Raw genomic sequence first — 16,141 nt, forward strand, 5'->3', positions numbered from 1 at the left:
AAACTGCAACTAAGGGGTCTCCCAAGCCTCTGCTCAGGCAACCAGAAATGCTCCCAAGCCTCTGCTTAGAAGCTACAAATGCTCTCAAGCTCTCTAAGCCCAAGAACTAAACTCAAAGTGTCCCCAGGCCTCGTGCTCAGAGACAAACGGTTAAACTGTCTCCAAGCCTCGACCAAAAGACTAAGACGCTCAAGGATTGCCTCTGCAAGTCCCCAAGCAAAAGTGCCCAGGAGTAAAACTACGGTACTCCCAAGCGGAAAAAGCGCTCAAGAGTTCAAACAACTCCCAAGCAGGGTGCGCCCACGAGTCTGACTTAAAACTCGCAAGCGGAAAGGCGCCCAAGAGTCTAACTTAAAACTCTTAAGCACGGTGCGGCCGGCTGCCGCGGGGCTTCAGGAACCTGGCTTCAGATTCCCAAAGCTAAACTGACTGAACAACCGGACTATCGATCCCTTCACGTTTCCTCCGGAGCGGGGATTGAAGCCTAAGTGCTGGCAGGAACGGGGTTTGGACGGACTTAGGAGAGATGGGGGAGGGCGGAAGAGAATTTTATATGTGCTGCTTCAGGATGTATATATATAGAGCCTACTTCTGGGATCCCACCCACATAGACGCGTTTAGGCGGCCCGGAAGGTGGCCAGGAACTTCACCAGTTCAGAGGTCCTCACCCACAGTACACCGGTTATAACGGCTGGAGGGCCTCGCGGTGCACCACAAAAGGCAAGTAGTCCAAAGCTGGCTGAAGGAGGAAATGGGGAAAAGCCAACCCACAAGATAGAAATGCTCGCTAGAGCCACACACACTCACACTTTTAATTCCCTGAGCTAAATTGCGCTCTTTACACTGAGGTCTGGAAAATTTTCCTCTAAGTCAGTTCGCTGAAGACACGCGTGTCGACTCACGTGGATTCACACAAACCGGGTTATGCCCGCATATTCTCCACCAGTAAACTGTTACCAGAACTGCTCTTTATTATAATGGGGAATTAGCTATAGCAGTCTGTAACTTAAAATTAAGCGCGGATCATAACCTATGTATATGGAGGTCCCGATCCCAGACACTCTAGTGAAAAAGAGGCAGACAACAAATAAGTTCCAAACACGTGTATTTAGTGTGGCGTAAGCCTAAACTTGCACAAGCATACAAGAAACACACAAGATCTAGGAAATACAGAGTATGAAATACAGAGACGTTCGCATTAGCTGGTTCCCAACGATGATAGGGGGAATACTCACTTATCCTGGAGCGAAGCAGAGACACAGCAGCGAGGGTGGCCCAATGCCAGCACTGGGACCACAGACGGACAGCAAGGAGGTCTGGATAGGGAATGGCCTGAGCACCGAGTGGTCTGGGAGACCAGCTTAAATACCCCAAAACGTACCCTGGGGCTGGTGCTGTACTTGGTGGTTCCCACAGATTAAAACAAAGGTTCTAATGGGTTACTGAATGGCTTGGATGGGCCACTTTAGTAATCAGATTGTGATAAGTGACACCTCAGGAAGAGGGGACAAAAGAGGGAGGGGGAAATCCAAGTGGGCTGAATGGATGTTCCAGCGGACAGGGCTTGTCCTGATGTCATCAGCTCTGGAATGCGGAGGTTTCTTTGAGATGCATTCTCTAAGTGCTTGGGATGGTCGGCACTTAGTTCTTCTCCGGGGCGGCTCCTAAGATATGCAGAGCGGGGCGAGGTGCTCTCGCTGCGGACGTGGTGTGCCCGCTTCGCCGAAATGGCTTCTCAAGGCAGTCTTCCTCTCAGGGTCTTCTGGCTGCCTGAGAACATGGATGCCGGCTGGGCATAGCTGGGGCTGGATAGCAGGCTGCCCGGTAGCGAGGGCAAGCTCGGCGGCCGGCTCGCGGGAGGCTCCAGGCGGGAACTGACCAGGGAGCGCCTAGCCAGGCTCGCTGGAGGTTTCCCCGGCAGGCGCCCGGCTGCTAGCAGCGGCTTGGGCCCATATGAGGCAGGCTTCCATGGAGGCAGGGGGAACAACACTTTAAAACACAGTCCAAGGCAGGGAACAGGCACGGTCCGTGGCAGATGGCAATGTAGGCACGGGGCACACTTGTAACACAGTCCAAAGCACACACTGGGAAGTCCAGATATAGGTCTGGGCAGGGCTGCCCAGGAAAAGAGTCCTTTGTGCAGTTATCCAAACATGGAGTCAGTAAACTACACAGCCTATTACAGCAGCAGGGTAATTGACACGCAGGCAGGAAACTGACACGTGTATCAGAGCACACACGTGCAAAGCAATCTTTGTGTAGCAGCAGTGAAACAGTAATGCAGGAAACTTTAACACAGTTCATAGCAGGCTTTAAAGCAGGGGAGGGGGCCTACTTGGCAACACTGCATTCTAATAATTTCCCCCCCTTCAAAACTACTGTTTTCATTCATTTGCAAATTTATGCAGCTCAATTAAAACTCATAAAGTTCATCAACTCAGGCCAGGGTTGCCAATTTCAGCTTGGGAAATTCCTGGAGGTTTGGGGATAATGCCTGGAAAGGGTGGAGTTGGGGGGGGCAGCTCATCAGGAATGTAATGCCATAAAGTCTTCCCACTGAACTGGCCATTTCCTCCAGGGGAATGGATCTCTATCATCTGGAGATCACTTGTAATTTCAGGAGAACTCCAGCCCCCACCCATTGCTCTATTTGCTATGCCACTTATTTACTTATCTGAACTAAGCCAACTTTTTGAAAAGAGTTTGTATAGATTTTGAGGAGATTAATCACTCACTGTTTCCTTTTTAAAAATTCCAGCACTTCACGAAGGTTGGGCTGGGCTGGGCTGGAGATGCCACATTTCCTCCCTGATTCACGGGGTAAATAAAAAAGTGAAAGACAAAAGTTTCTCTCAAGAAGTCCAGGAAGAGATGTAGTCAAGGAAGTCTCAACAAGACAGTTCCCATCCACTACACAGAGCCAGATATCCGCTCCTGATAGACGTCTAAGATGGGGAACTGGGTGGTCAACCATTGGTTTTCAGCCTTGGTAATTGTAAGTGACTCTTTAGTCTTTACTTTGTCTAGCTTTAAATGGATAGGGGGCAAAGGAAGTTATGGGGGTTTTGAAGCTGAAATTAAAGTTGCTCACCTAACATTAATCCCTTGTTGCTCCTGCCTCTCCCATTTCTCTTGACTCTCTACTGTTTGCTACTTTAGCCCCAAACCAGCACAGCATTAAGCATGCTTAAGCTGCTTTTGTTTCAAAAGATGATTTCTTCCCCTTCCTCCTGTTGAAATTTTCATTGTAAAGAGAGAGCTATGCGGGCCACTCATATGCTTGCAACCTACTGTTTTTTACAGGATTGTTGTGCAAGCAAAACAGAGGAGTGGAAAGCTATGTATTCCACTCAAGTTTCTTGTAGGAAGAGTAGGAAAAATGCAGTAAGTAGTACTGTGCAATCCTAAGGAGAGTGCTCTTGGAGCACAGGAGCGCTCTTGGGGCAGTGTGATGACATCACTCCTGGGAAGTGATGTCATTACACCATCCTGGGCGCACCCAGGGCTCATTTTGAGGGGGAATGCGCAGGAACGCAGTTCCGGTAGTTCTCCAAAGAGGTCACATGTCAGGTGGCCCCGCCCACCTGATTTTTGGCCATTTTGGGCCTGTTTTGGCCTGGCTTGGTCCCAAAATGGCCAGGATTGGGCCTCTTATGGGTGGTGGATCACTCTCCCGCTCAACAGCAGCCCAGTTCTGACCATTTTGGGCCCCTTTTCAGCCCCTTTTTGCCATTTTGGGCCCAATTTAGGCCCTGAATGGCCAGGATTGGGTCCAAAACAGCCAGGACAGGTGAGGTCAGGGGGTGTGGCATATGCAAATCAGTTATGCTAATGACACACTTCCGGCAATGGCAAAGGGCGTGGCGTATGCTAATGAGTTGTGCTAATAAGCTATGCTAATGAGTTCCTGCAGCTATTTTTCTACTAAATGAACCCTGGGCGCACCTATCTGATCTTTTTTATACTGGGAATTGAATCTAAGACCTTCAGCATGCCAGACAGGTGCTCTGCCATTAAGCCCTGCCTGTCGCCAAGGGATGCCCTAGAACCAGGGCCATAGCCAGCCTTCCATGCTGCAAAATCAGTGAGCTCCTCATAACCAACAGAAACCAATACAACCTGAAACCAAGCCTAAATGATTGTATATTTTAATTTCCATGAAGTTAAGCTCTGTAACTGCTTATAATAATCACCTTTGTCAAATAAATAATAATTTCCTTGAAGGCCCCTTATCCCCCCGAAAGCATCCTGCGATGTTCCTAGTCACACTAGTTAAAGTGAGTCCCCCCCCAGTCCCCTTAATGTGCTGCCTGCACCTTTTTCCTCATGAGTTCACAATGCAAAGGACTACAGATTTACTTCTTTTTTTTAATTAAAAAAAGCTGGCAATGACCAGATAGTTACAATGTTACCATGTTATAATAATCTAGCAATTTCTGATTTTTTAAAATTAAATTTTATTGAAACTGTATAACACACAAAAAATTACAAAACACCCAAGAAGTCAGTTCTCATAACAGATAACAATGAAACAAAATACAGCTTATTAAGAGTACAAGAAGTTATAACTGGTCCAATACAGGGAGAGTGTTCTTATAAAATCTAATATGAGTAGAATGATGATACTATGAAAACTTGAAGATAACTTACACATTTGTATATGTATGAAAGAGTTTTAGGCCAGGTAGGGAACTGTTACTTTCAAGGTATTCAAAAAATGGAAACCATTTCTCTATAAAATTTGTAGTTCTCGGGAAGTGTTCGGATTTCTTACTTTTTTTTTTAAAAAGCCCTCTGATGGAGAAGAAGGAAAAGGTGGCCATGAGGCTAGTTGGGGCATAGGAAAAATTGTTATGTGAACATGCCATTGCAGATGTGTCTGCATTTGCTGCTGCAGCAGGAGCTACACAGAGAATCCCCTCTTTGTGGAAGCAGCTGCTTAAGCATGATACAAGTAATAATGCTATTTTTAAAAAATCCAAATCCAGTCCTACTTTGGAGGATTCTTATGTGGCAGAGCAGGCTGTGGCAAGCAGTTTGAAGCATTATCAGGTTTGGAGGGGTAGGGACAGAGAGTACCAGCCACCACTCGCTTTTTAACATCATAAAACACCCTTTAACACCCTTGCTCTGTAAAGTGAAGCTGTCATTTGTGCTTGAAACAATTTCAGGCACAAATCAGTGCTGCTCTCAACAGGACAGTTTACCCTAGAACATGGCCCAGAACCTTCATAGTTCAGAGGGTTTTGTGGAAGCAGGGACAGGTCAAGGATCTGGGGCTGAGGAAAGATGCTGTCCAGCAGGTCCCACTCAGGTATGGCTACGGGATGACAAATTGATGGTTGAAGCTTCTAGTTGCTGCTACTTCTTGCTCATACACCCAGGTGAACAAGCATCAGTGACTGTTACTAAGAGAAGCAGCAGCCAACCTGGCTGATTGCCTGGCCTGCCCTCTTCCTCTAGCAGGCAGTAGTTGCTGCTGATTCAAGCAGCCATTACTCTTTGCTGTAGCAAGTGAGGGTAGTAGCTACACATTAAGTCTACAGTTCATGTCCAGGTCTGCAACAAGGACTTTCAGTCAGACATGTGTTGTGTGAGTTCCCCACCGGGAACTTGATTCCCAGGGATGTGGGAGCCAGTTGCACAAAAGGAACCACACTTGTACTTGCTAGGTAATAGTGGACACACACTATGTTTTTTGTGTGCACACACAGTTTGCGCGTACTCCAAAGGCCCTAATTATGTCACTTCTGGTTGAAAACCAGAAGCTGTGGGGTCTCAGTGAGGTCAAAATCGGCTCTAAACATAGCATTTTTGCATACAGTCTCACAGGGCTCAACCCTAAGCCTGCATATTCACAATTAAATCTTTGGAGTTCAGTGAGTCTTACCGCCTAGTTTAGGATTGCAGTCTATTTCAGTTACACTACAATAAGAAAGAAGCATGCCTCTAATCATGTACAGAGTGCCTCTCCTTCTCCCCCATCCCTAGTTCACACAATCTTCTCCCTCCCCATCTAACTTTTCTCCATCAGCTTCATTCAGTCCAATGTCATGTGGAAAACAATGCCTCTCCGTTTAAACACTTACCTTCCCAGCCTTCCTGGGGCTCCATTTCTCACTTTCCTTGGCTGCATAATTCACTTCTTGGGAGTGGAGGAGCAAGGGCAGCTCTTGGGCTCTTCCAGTCTCCTCTGTTCCACTTCATCTGTGTTCCTCAAGCCCAGGAATAATGTGGGGATGCTGGCCATGCAAGCAGTGTGACCATCTTGGAAGAGGGCAACAGAGAGCCAAGCTACAAGTGACGCCTGACACAGGTTGGACACTTGTCAACTTCCCTCAAGTTTTGATGGGAAATGTAGGCATCCTGGTCTTGCAGCTTACAGACGTTTACAGAGCAGCAGTCTATGGGGGGGGAGAACATGCGGTCGGGAGGGGAGTGCAGGCGTTGGGCTCTTGCCGGGCGCCCCCTTTCCCCTCCGCTGTGTGTGTGTGTGGGGGGGGGGGGGTTCTGTAAACTTTAATTAAATGGAGAGCCAAGCTGTAAGACCAGGACGCCTACATTTCCCATAAAAACTTGAGGGAAGCTGACAAGTGTCCAACCTGTGTCAGGCATCACTTGTAGCTTGGCTCTGAGTTTAAATGCTTTTTTTTTTTTTTGTAAAGGGAGCCTGAAACTGCTTTCAGGAATCAGGAAAGGTGTGTGTGTTTTGAACATTTAATTGTTTTCCTATATTGAGATTTGGTGGAGTGGGGCGAAGCATACCTGAATCTTCCTGCATCAGGATATGGTGGGAAGTGAGAGTTGAAGGATATCGATGTGCGTCCCCAATCCTTCTACAGTCAATTATCCAGCTCAGGCAGGCTCCATCACTGAGTCTCTCTACACAAGACAGCTTACACGGGGATGCTCAAGAGACTTACTTTCTGTGTGGTCTTATATTCAAGGGTACTCTGTCTCCCTAGCAGTGCACGTGTATCCACAATGGGAGGACAAGTGTGAGATCTTTCACTTTAGTGTCCCTGTGTAAATGTCTCTCTACATGAGACATTTGGCACAAGAACGCTCAAGTGTAGGGAGATGCAATACTAGATGAGAAGCGTAGTTTAAGAAGGCAGAGCTGAAGGCTCTATCAATTTCACCTCTCTACAGAGCCAGCAAAGGTTGCTCCTCAGATGGTTTGTTAATTTCCTCTTTGCCTCCACAAAACTCTGTCAATTTCACCTCCCCTTAGGGGAGGAGAAGAGGAAATTAACAAACCCTCTGAGGAGTGATCTTTGCAGGATATGTATAGAGGTGAAATTGACAGAGCCTTTGGCTTAGTCTTTTTAAATTACGCTTCTTGACTAACATTGCATCTCTCTACACTTGAGTGTTCTATTATAAGATGTCTCATGTAGAGAGACTCTCAGAAAATTGACTCCCCCACCCCCACCCCAAGCAGGTCTTCCTTCCCCTCCAAATCAATCCATGAAACTCAGAGAATAATATGTTGCAAGCAGTGTGCCGATGCACTGCAGACCACATGGATTCATTTTTGGCCACTGGCAGGAATGGAATCTGGATCGGTTCCCAAGTGATTTATAGAAAAGGGCATAAAATATCTTTAAGAAAAGCAAAACTGACTCCAAATAGACTACTTCAGGGGAAAAGAGACCATTTCAATGTTATGTACAATACATCATACCGGTCAGCAAAAGTGATAATTAATAGCTATGGTTCTCTTTGATGACAGTGGAAATCAACAGTCGATTTAATGAATATGAACATAGAAAGTATGAGATCAGACAAAACAACTAAAACAGAAGACAGAAAGACTATGTGCAAAGCAAGCCTAAGCAGTTACTCTTGTATCATCACACAGGATTCCACGGGTGGGGTGCCTGAGCTAGTTTTAGGAGATGGTGTAGTATTATTAGCTAAATTCAGGAGCTGAGAGCCAATGAACAACGAGGCCCAAGCACGGGGGGTGCTACACTTTGCTAGTGTTTAGGAGGGAGCTGAGCTGCAAACTTATTATCATTACATGGGTTAACTATGAGATTTCAGAAATAAAACAGCATTTTTATTTAAAGACTCACCATTGAATGTATGTATGGGATATAATGGTGAGGGAGGACCATGACACACGGGCCAGAGAAATCTGGTGGATCCCACCATCATCTCCTTCATCTAAGCAGCCTTCCCCCAACTGACGTGGCTCTTCCTGCCATGGAAGAGCTACTTAAGTCAGAGGCAAAATCGAAAAGAGTCCAGTAGCACCTTTAAGACTAACCAACTTTACTGTAGCATAAGCTTTCGAGAATCACAGTTCTCTTCGTCTCGCATCTGACGAAGAGAACTGTGATTCTCGAAAGCTTATGCTACAGTAAAGTTGGTTAAAGGTGCTATTGGACTCTTTTTGATTTTGCTACTACAGACTAACACGGCTAACTCCTCTGGATCTTAAGTCAGAGGAGAATTCCTCGTAGAGTTATCACTCTCCAGGTGGGAGCTGGAGATCTTCTGGAATTATAACTGATCTCCAGACAACTGAGGTCAGTTCCCCTGGAGAAAATGGCAGCTTTGGAAGGTGGACTCTATGGCATTGTACCCTGCGAAGGTCCCTCTCCTTCCCAAACCCCACCCTCTCCAGTCCCCACCTCCAAATCTCCAGGGATTTCCCATGCTAGATGGATTGGACAACACTATTTCTTGCACTGGAGGAGGACTTCAAACTTGAGCCAAAATGAATAAATATTGTAATAACTGAGTGAATAAATGAATACACTTTGTATAGTGGTGCGTTAGAATTGGGGTAGGATTCATTGCATTATTCTTGGGTCCTTCCTGGCCCTCTGAACTCATTAGGCAGCGTTGGGCATGCCCTTGTTTCGGCTGCAGTTTCCTTTCTGTAATATTGAGCTAATAATACTGACTTTCAGGGTGATCATAACGATTACTGAGATAATTTATGTGGAGTACGGATTCAACCCTCAAATGCACTGTACGAATACGTTGCTAAGTAATGTTGTTCTCTCTGTCACTGGTTTATGCTTACGCCTTGGGCAGGTCTCTCTCTTAGTTTCAGGTGAATAACCATGTTGGTCTGTAGATCACGATTAGGTCCAGTAGCACCTTTCCTACTACTCCACTATACACAGTTTATTTGTTTATTCGCTCATTTATTAAAATCTTGGATGGAATATCCCTGGGTATTTGGAGGTGGAGAGGGTGGGGTCTGGGATGGAGAGAGACCTTAACTGAGTATCCTTGAAATCTAGTTGATCTTAAAGACCCAAATCTTGTTGTAAAATAGGAATATAGTGACGATCTTATAGGGCTGACAGCTAGAAAAGACCAAAGATCATCAATTTACTCTCAGAAAATTGACACACAAACCCCCAAGCAAGTCCTCCTCCTTCCCCTCCAAATCAATCCATGAAACTCAGGGCGAAGCTACAAGTGACGAATGACACTTGAACGGCAAGTGTATTTCCCCCTGTTCATTTGTGCTCCACTCAATCCACTTGCTGTTCAAGTGTCATTCGTCATTTGTAGCTTGGCCCTCAGAGCCTCGCTACAAGTGACCTTTTACACGTGAAGGGCACTTGATCATTTCCGCAAGACTTTCTGGGAACTGAAGTCCCTCTCCCCCACCCCTTTTCCTTCTGTTCCTTCCCCTCTCTGTTAGAATGGCTGCCTGAAGAGACAGAGAAAGCCTATGGCTTTTGCAAATCGTCTTGCTGGGGGGTGGGGGATGCTCTGGAGAAAGCTGACATGTCGGTGAAGTCCTAGTGTCTTTCCCCTCTCTGTTAGTACTGTTAGAATCACTGCCTGAAAAGTCAGAGAAAGCCTGCGGCAACAGCATCTTTTGCAAATCGTTCCTCCAGTCAGAAGCCTGCTCTCAACGATCTTTGGGGGCGGGCAGCTGCAGCTTTCTCAGCTTTCTCCAGAGCATTCCTCCCCCCTCCTCGAGCAAGACAATTTGCAAAAGCTGCTGTTGCCATAAGCTTTCTCTGTCTCTTCAGGCAGCCATTCTAACAGAGAGGGGAAGGAACAGAAGGAAAAGGGGTGGGGGAGAGGGACTTCAGTTCCCAGAAAGACTTGCGGAAATGATCAAGTGTTACCAGAACTGCTTTTTATAATGGGGAAATTAGCTTAGCAGTCTGTAACTAAAATTAGCGCGGATCTTAACCTATGTTTACGGAGGTCCTGATTCCAGACACTCTAGTGAAAAAGAGGCAGACTACAAATAGTTTCCAAACACGGCTATTTACTAACAATGTGGCGTAAGCCTAAACTTGCACAAGCATACAAGAGAACACACAAGATCTAAGAAATACAGAGTAGGAAATGCAGAGACTTTCGCATTAGCAGGTTCCCAACGATGGTGGGGAATACTCACAATCCTGAAGCGAAGCAGAGACACAACAGCGAGGGTGGCCCAATGCCAGCAATGGAACCACGGACGGACAGTGAGGGGTTCTGGATAGGAATGGCCTAAGCACCGAGTGGTCTGGGAGACCAGCTTAAATACCCCAAAACGTACCCTGGTGCTGGTGCTGTTCTTGGTGGTTCCCACAGATTAAAACAAAGGCTTTAATGGGACACTGAATGGCTTGGATGGGCCACTTTAGGGATCTGATTGTGTTAAGTGACAACTCAGGAAGAGGGGACAAAAGAGGGAGGGGGAAATCCGAGTGGGCTGAATGGATGTTCCAGTGGACAGGGCTTGCCCTGATGTCATCAGCTCTGGAATGCGGAGGTTTCTTTGAGATGCATTCTCTAAGTGCTTGGGATGGTCGGCACTTCGCTTCTTCTCCGGGGCGGCTCCTAAGATATGGAGAGCGGGGCGAGGTTCTCTTGCTGCGGACGTGGTGTGTCCGCTTCGCCGAAATGGCTTCCCAAAGCAGTCTTTTCCTTTTGGTCTTCTGGCTGCCTAAGAACATGGTCGCTGGCTGGGCATGGCGGGGGCTGGTTAGCAGGTTGCCCGGTAGCGAGGGCAAGCTCAGGGACCAGCCTGCGGGAGGCTCCAGGCGGGAACTGACCAGGGAGCGCCTAGCCAGGCTCGCTGGAGGTTTCCCCGGCAGGCGCCCGGCTGCTAGCAGCGGCTTGGGCCCAGATGAGGCAGGCTTCCATGGAGGCAGGGGGAACAGCACGTAAAACACAGTCCATAGCAGGGAACAGGCACGGTCCGTGGCAGATGGCAATGCAGGCACGGGGCACACTTGTAACAAAGTCCACACACACACTGAGAAGTCTAGATATAGGTCTAGGCAGGGCTGCCCAGGAAGAGAGTCCTTTGTGCAGTTATCCAGGCATGGTATCAGGAAACCAACACAGTCTATTGCAGCAGCAAGGTAATCAACAAGCAGACAGGAAACTGACACGTGTATCAGAACACACACGTGCAGGGCAATCTTGGTGTAGCAGTGAAGCAGCAATGCAGGAAACTTTAACACAGTCCATGGCAGGCCTTAGAGCAGGAGAGGGGGCCTACTTGGCAACACAAGTGCCCTTCATGTGTAAAATGTCACTTGTAGTGAGCCTCTCAGAGAATAGTATGTTGCAAGCAGTGTGTAGATGTACTGCAGACCACATGGATTCAGATTACTCAAAGAATTGAGCCAAGTCAGATCTTACAAGGAAAAAAAAACACTCCGCTCAATCTATTTGCTCTGTCCTCATTATGAGCATTGGTTATAAGGAAAAATATAACAATTCACTAGCAACTCCATACGCTTTTACAGATTTTCTTTCTTTCTTGCTTGCTAAGTTATAAGAGATCTTTTTAGACGTCATTCTGTCTTATATCTAATGTTATAAAGCTTGCTTGCAATCACGAGACACATTTTCCCCCCTTTGCCCTTTATAGGCAGCTTGGCTGGGGCTGAATGTTTTCCTCTTTGTGATGTTTTTCTTGACGTTCGACAGAGATGAAAAATACTACTACACTAGACAGCTCCTTGGGGTGAGTATTATGTATGCAGTTAAAACAGCTTTTGCCTTCTTTCTGCTAGAGAAACTTAAAAACATATGGGGAAATAAGGGTGGAATAAGAGCCCCGTAGCGCAGAGTGGTAGGCTGCAGTACTGCATTCCAAGCTCTGCTCATGACCTGAGTTTGATCCCGGTGGAAGCCAGGTTCAGGTAGCCGGCTCAAGGTTGACTCAGCCTTCCATCCTTCAGAGGTCAGCAAAATGAGTACCCAGTTTCCTGGGGGGTAAAGTGTAGATGACTGGGGAAGGCAATGGCAAACCACCCCGTAAAATGTCTGCCAAGGAAACTTCGTGATGCGACATCCCCCCCATGGGTCAGTAATGACTCAGTGCTTGCTCAGGAGACTACCGTCACCTTTTAAAACATTCTATGTAGTTCTATGGGTGACTTTTCCAAGGTTTTTAAAAAATAAAACTGCACTCTAAAGAGGGAGACCATCATTGTAAGGGGAGTAGGAGGAAAGGGGCTTAACCCTTCCTCCTCAGCTTTCTAGCCAAATATCACCCCCCCCCCCCAAACTGCTTTTCTCCCTGTTTGGTATCAGTAATTTTTCACGGAACGAAACACAAAATATAGTTATGTGCTAGGGTTGACAGGATTCCCCTGTTGCCTGCCACAGCTTTGAGCTTACTTCATTTATAGCCTTCCTACTGAGGACCCAAAGCAGCGTATATTGCTCTCCTCCATTTTACCCTCACAACAAACCTGTGCTGTAGGTTAGGTTAAGAAAATATGTTCCAAGATCACCCAGCGAACTTCCATGACAGATTGGGAACTGGGGCATATTTGGGATTTGAACCTGAGCCTCCCACATCCTAGCACAGCACTCTGACTGCTGTACCACACTGGCTCTTGCTGGAATAACAATACAAGCAGATATAAGGATTACAAAATAGATATGTCTGATGGGCTTTGAACACACTGGTGTGATATAAAAATGCTATAATTATTATCACCAGGGCTTTTTTTCAGTGGGAATGCAGTGGAACGGTGTTCCGGCACCTCTTAAAAATGGTCACACGGCCGGTGGCCCTGCCCCCTGATCTCCAGACAGAGGGGAGTTTAGACTGCCCTCCATGCCACCGAGTGGCGCAGAGGGCAATCTAAACTCCCCTCTGTCTGGAGACCAGGGCCCGGGGCCACCGGCCATGTGACCATTTCCGCAGAGGGCAATTTAAACTTTAAAAAACTTCCCCCCTTGTTCCAGCTGACCCAACGTGATGTCATTGTGCGGTCTTAAGTTCCACCACTGAGTTCCACCAACTCTTTTCCCAGAAAAAAAAGCCCTGATTATCACGATGATGACAACAATACATTATCTTGTATGTTTTACTCTGAGTAAAAACACTAGAGAGAGGTAGTGGGTCCAGGAATGATTTTTAAAATCCTGAATTAAGGTACCAGATTTTTAAACAGTGCTTTGGAAAAACATAACCAACATAATTTTTATTTATTTTACATGTTTGAACTGTAGAACATAATCATGGCTGCTTAGAAGCCAGGTTGCTAAACTCAATCATTCTTTACCATCTCATAAGCTGCTAAAATGGCCCAGATTGTCTGATGCTCAGTCAGAACCTGAAATATAGGGATGGAGCAGAGAAACCAAAGTGTGGAGCCTGACAGAATAGGGGTGGAGCTTTATGACTGATGGCAACAGAGATTGGCACCTAGCAGGTCAGAGGTACAGCCTGGCAGTGCCTGGATGTCTGAGGGATGAAGCCGGAATAGCAGTGGCTCTAGCCAAATATACAGGGGCTTTTCTAAACAATAGCCCCTGAAGTTTTTTTTCTTGGAGTTGTCAAAAAGAGGAAAGCCTCAACAACGGATTGTGAAGTAACAAGTAAGGTGAAATATTTGGGAGTTGAGCTGACTGCAAAAAATATAGATTTGTTCAAGAATAATTATGAAAAATTATGGACTCAGATAGAGAGAGACTTGATCAAATGGAATAGACTGAATTTGTCATGGTTGGGCAGGATTGCAGCAGTTAAGATGAATGTGTTACCAAGAGTAATGTTTTTGTTACAGACAATACCAATCATCAGAGACTCTAAACAATTTGAAAAATGGCAGAGGAAAATATCAGATTTTGTTTGGGCAGGCAAGAAGCCTCGAGTGAAAGTAAAAGTTCTACAAGATGCAAAGGAGAGAGGCGGAATGCAACTGCCCAATCTGAGACTTTACCATGATGCAATCTGCCTAGTTTGGCTAAAAGAGTGGATGACATTAAAGAATAAGAAACTATTAGCCCTAGAGGGATATAAAAAAATTTTTGGATGGCACGCATACCTATGGCATGACAAAGTAAAGGTCAACTCGATGTTCCTGCATCATTTTGTAAGGAGAAGTCTATATACAATCTGGAAGAAGTACAGAACTTACCTACAAGAAGGAACCCCCTTGTGGGTGGTTCCATATGAGGTGATAGATCCGAGAGCTGTGGATAATGAACAACAATGTTTAACGTACAAAGAAATAACTAAGATTGAAGTATCCAAACTTAGAATAAAGACGCAAGAGGAACTATCACCTAACTATGATTGGTTCCAGTATAGACAGATTAGAGACTTATACAACTCGGACTTTGCAAAAGGGGGCATACGAACAGAGAACTCGGAACTAGAGCAGACCCTTCTTAAAGAAGACAAGAAAAGAATATCCAAGGTATACCAAGTACTGTTGAAATGGTATACTGAGGATGAGATAGTTAAAACACAGATGGTGAAATGGGCTATAAATTTCAATAAAGAAATAACAATGGAGGCATGGGAATACTTGTGGAAAACTACAATGAAGACAACGATATGCATTAATATTAAAGAGAACATTTTCAAAATGATCTATCGTTGGTACATGACACCAAAGAAGATTGCGCTAGGGAACTTGAATATTTCTAATAAATGCTGGAAATGTAAGAAACATGAGGGCTCCCTCTATCATATGTGGTGGTCGTGTGAGGTAGCTAGGCAGTTCTGGGGGGAAATAATAAGAGAAATGAGTGAAATTTTACAGTTTCAAATAAATAAGAACCCAGAACTCCTGCTGCTAAACTTGGGAATGGAGGGAATTCCAGCCCATCATAGGACGTTGATTTTCTATATGACTGCAGCAGCTAGACTTTTGTATGCGCAGAAATGGAAAGTACAAGAAGTGCCAACTATTGAAGATTGGATCTACAAATTGCTGTACATGGCTGAAATGGACAAGATGACAAGAAAACTGAGAGATCTGGACTCAGGGCAGTTTAACACAGACTGGGAGAAGCTGAAACAATATCTGGAGAAGAAATGGGAGGTGGGAGGAAAACTGTGGCAGTTTGAGAACTACTGAAGTATAATAAAAGTATAAAAGAGAGGGGTGACTTTACCGGGGGAGGAAGAGAAATGTGAATTTATAAGCAGTTAGATTAATTGATTGAGATATATATAGATATAGGATAACTAATAGAACATTGATAGAGAATAATTAATGATAAGGTTTAAACATGAGGATTGAGTAAATAACAATATTTTCTTTCTTTGATAAGATTTATATGCACCAAACTGAATGTACAGAAGAGTTAAATTGATTGATTATGCGAGGAGTTATATAGAATTACCATAAAAAGATGAAATGAGTAATATATAGAGAACAAATCAAATTGTTTGATTTAAATGTGGGAAATTTTTATGGTTTATGATATATAGTTCTATATAGAAATACTCAAAACTGGAAAATGGGATAAATTGTTTATCTAAAGACGTATAGTTTGGGTGTATAATAAGTAAAGGAGTTAAAGATGTACTGCTTAATATAATGGAGAATGTATATCTGTTTTAGACAGAGGAATTTAATAGAAGAAAGGGAGAAGGGACAGAGGGTGGGAAAGCTGTTGGAAGTCAACAAAAGGGGGGGAAAGGGAGGGGGTTAGAAACGAAAAATTAGGGGAAAATTGATTGTAATGTAAAAATAATAATGTTCTAACCCAATAAAAAACTTTTCAAAAAAAAAAAAAAAAAAGAGGAAAGCCTTGAAACTTCTCATTGAACCCCGAGACCTGTCTGGGCCACTTCCACACATCTTACCTTTTGCCAGCACATCGTAGAAGACAGCATCTCCACGCGCAAAATCGCGCCAGGAAGACGCCATTATCGCGGAAGACAGTGTCTTCTCGCGCA

The 16,141-nt window shown here is 45.2% G+C and overlaps 1 protein-coding gene across 1 annotated transcript in view; it reads left to right on the plus strand.

Annotated features, from left to right (window-relative positions):
- Positions 1-2,907: 2,907 nt before the first annotated feature.
- Positions 2,908-16,141, plus strand: part of NOX1 (NADPH oxidase 1) — a 35,403-nt gene continuing 22,169 nt past the window's right edge. The window contains exons 1-2 of the mRNA XM_054996535.1: positions 2,908-2,995; positions 11,858-11,953. Of these exons, the coding sequence (XP_054852510.1) occupies positions 2,951-2,995; positions 11,858-11,953 (141 nt within the window). The 5' untranslated portion in view covers positions 2,908-2,950. The remainder of the gene's footprint in view (positions 2,996-11,857; positions 11,954-16,141) is intronic.

Source organism: Eublepharis macularius, chromosome 13, assembly GCF_028583425.1.
Source record: "Eublepharis macularius isolate TG4126 chromosome 13, MPM_Emac_v1.0, whole genome shotgun sequence".
Classification (NCBI taxonomy): Eukaryota; Metazoa; Chordata; class Lepidosauria; order Squamata; family Eublepharidae; genus Eublepharis; species Eublepharis macularius.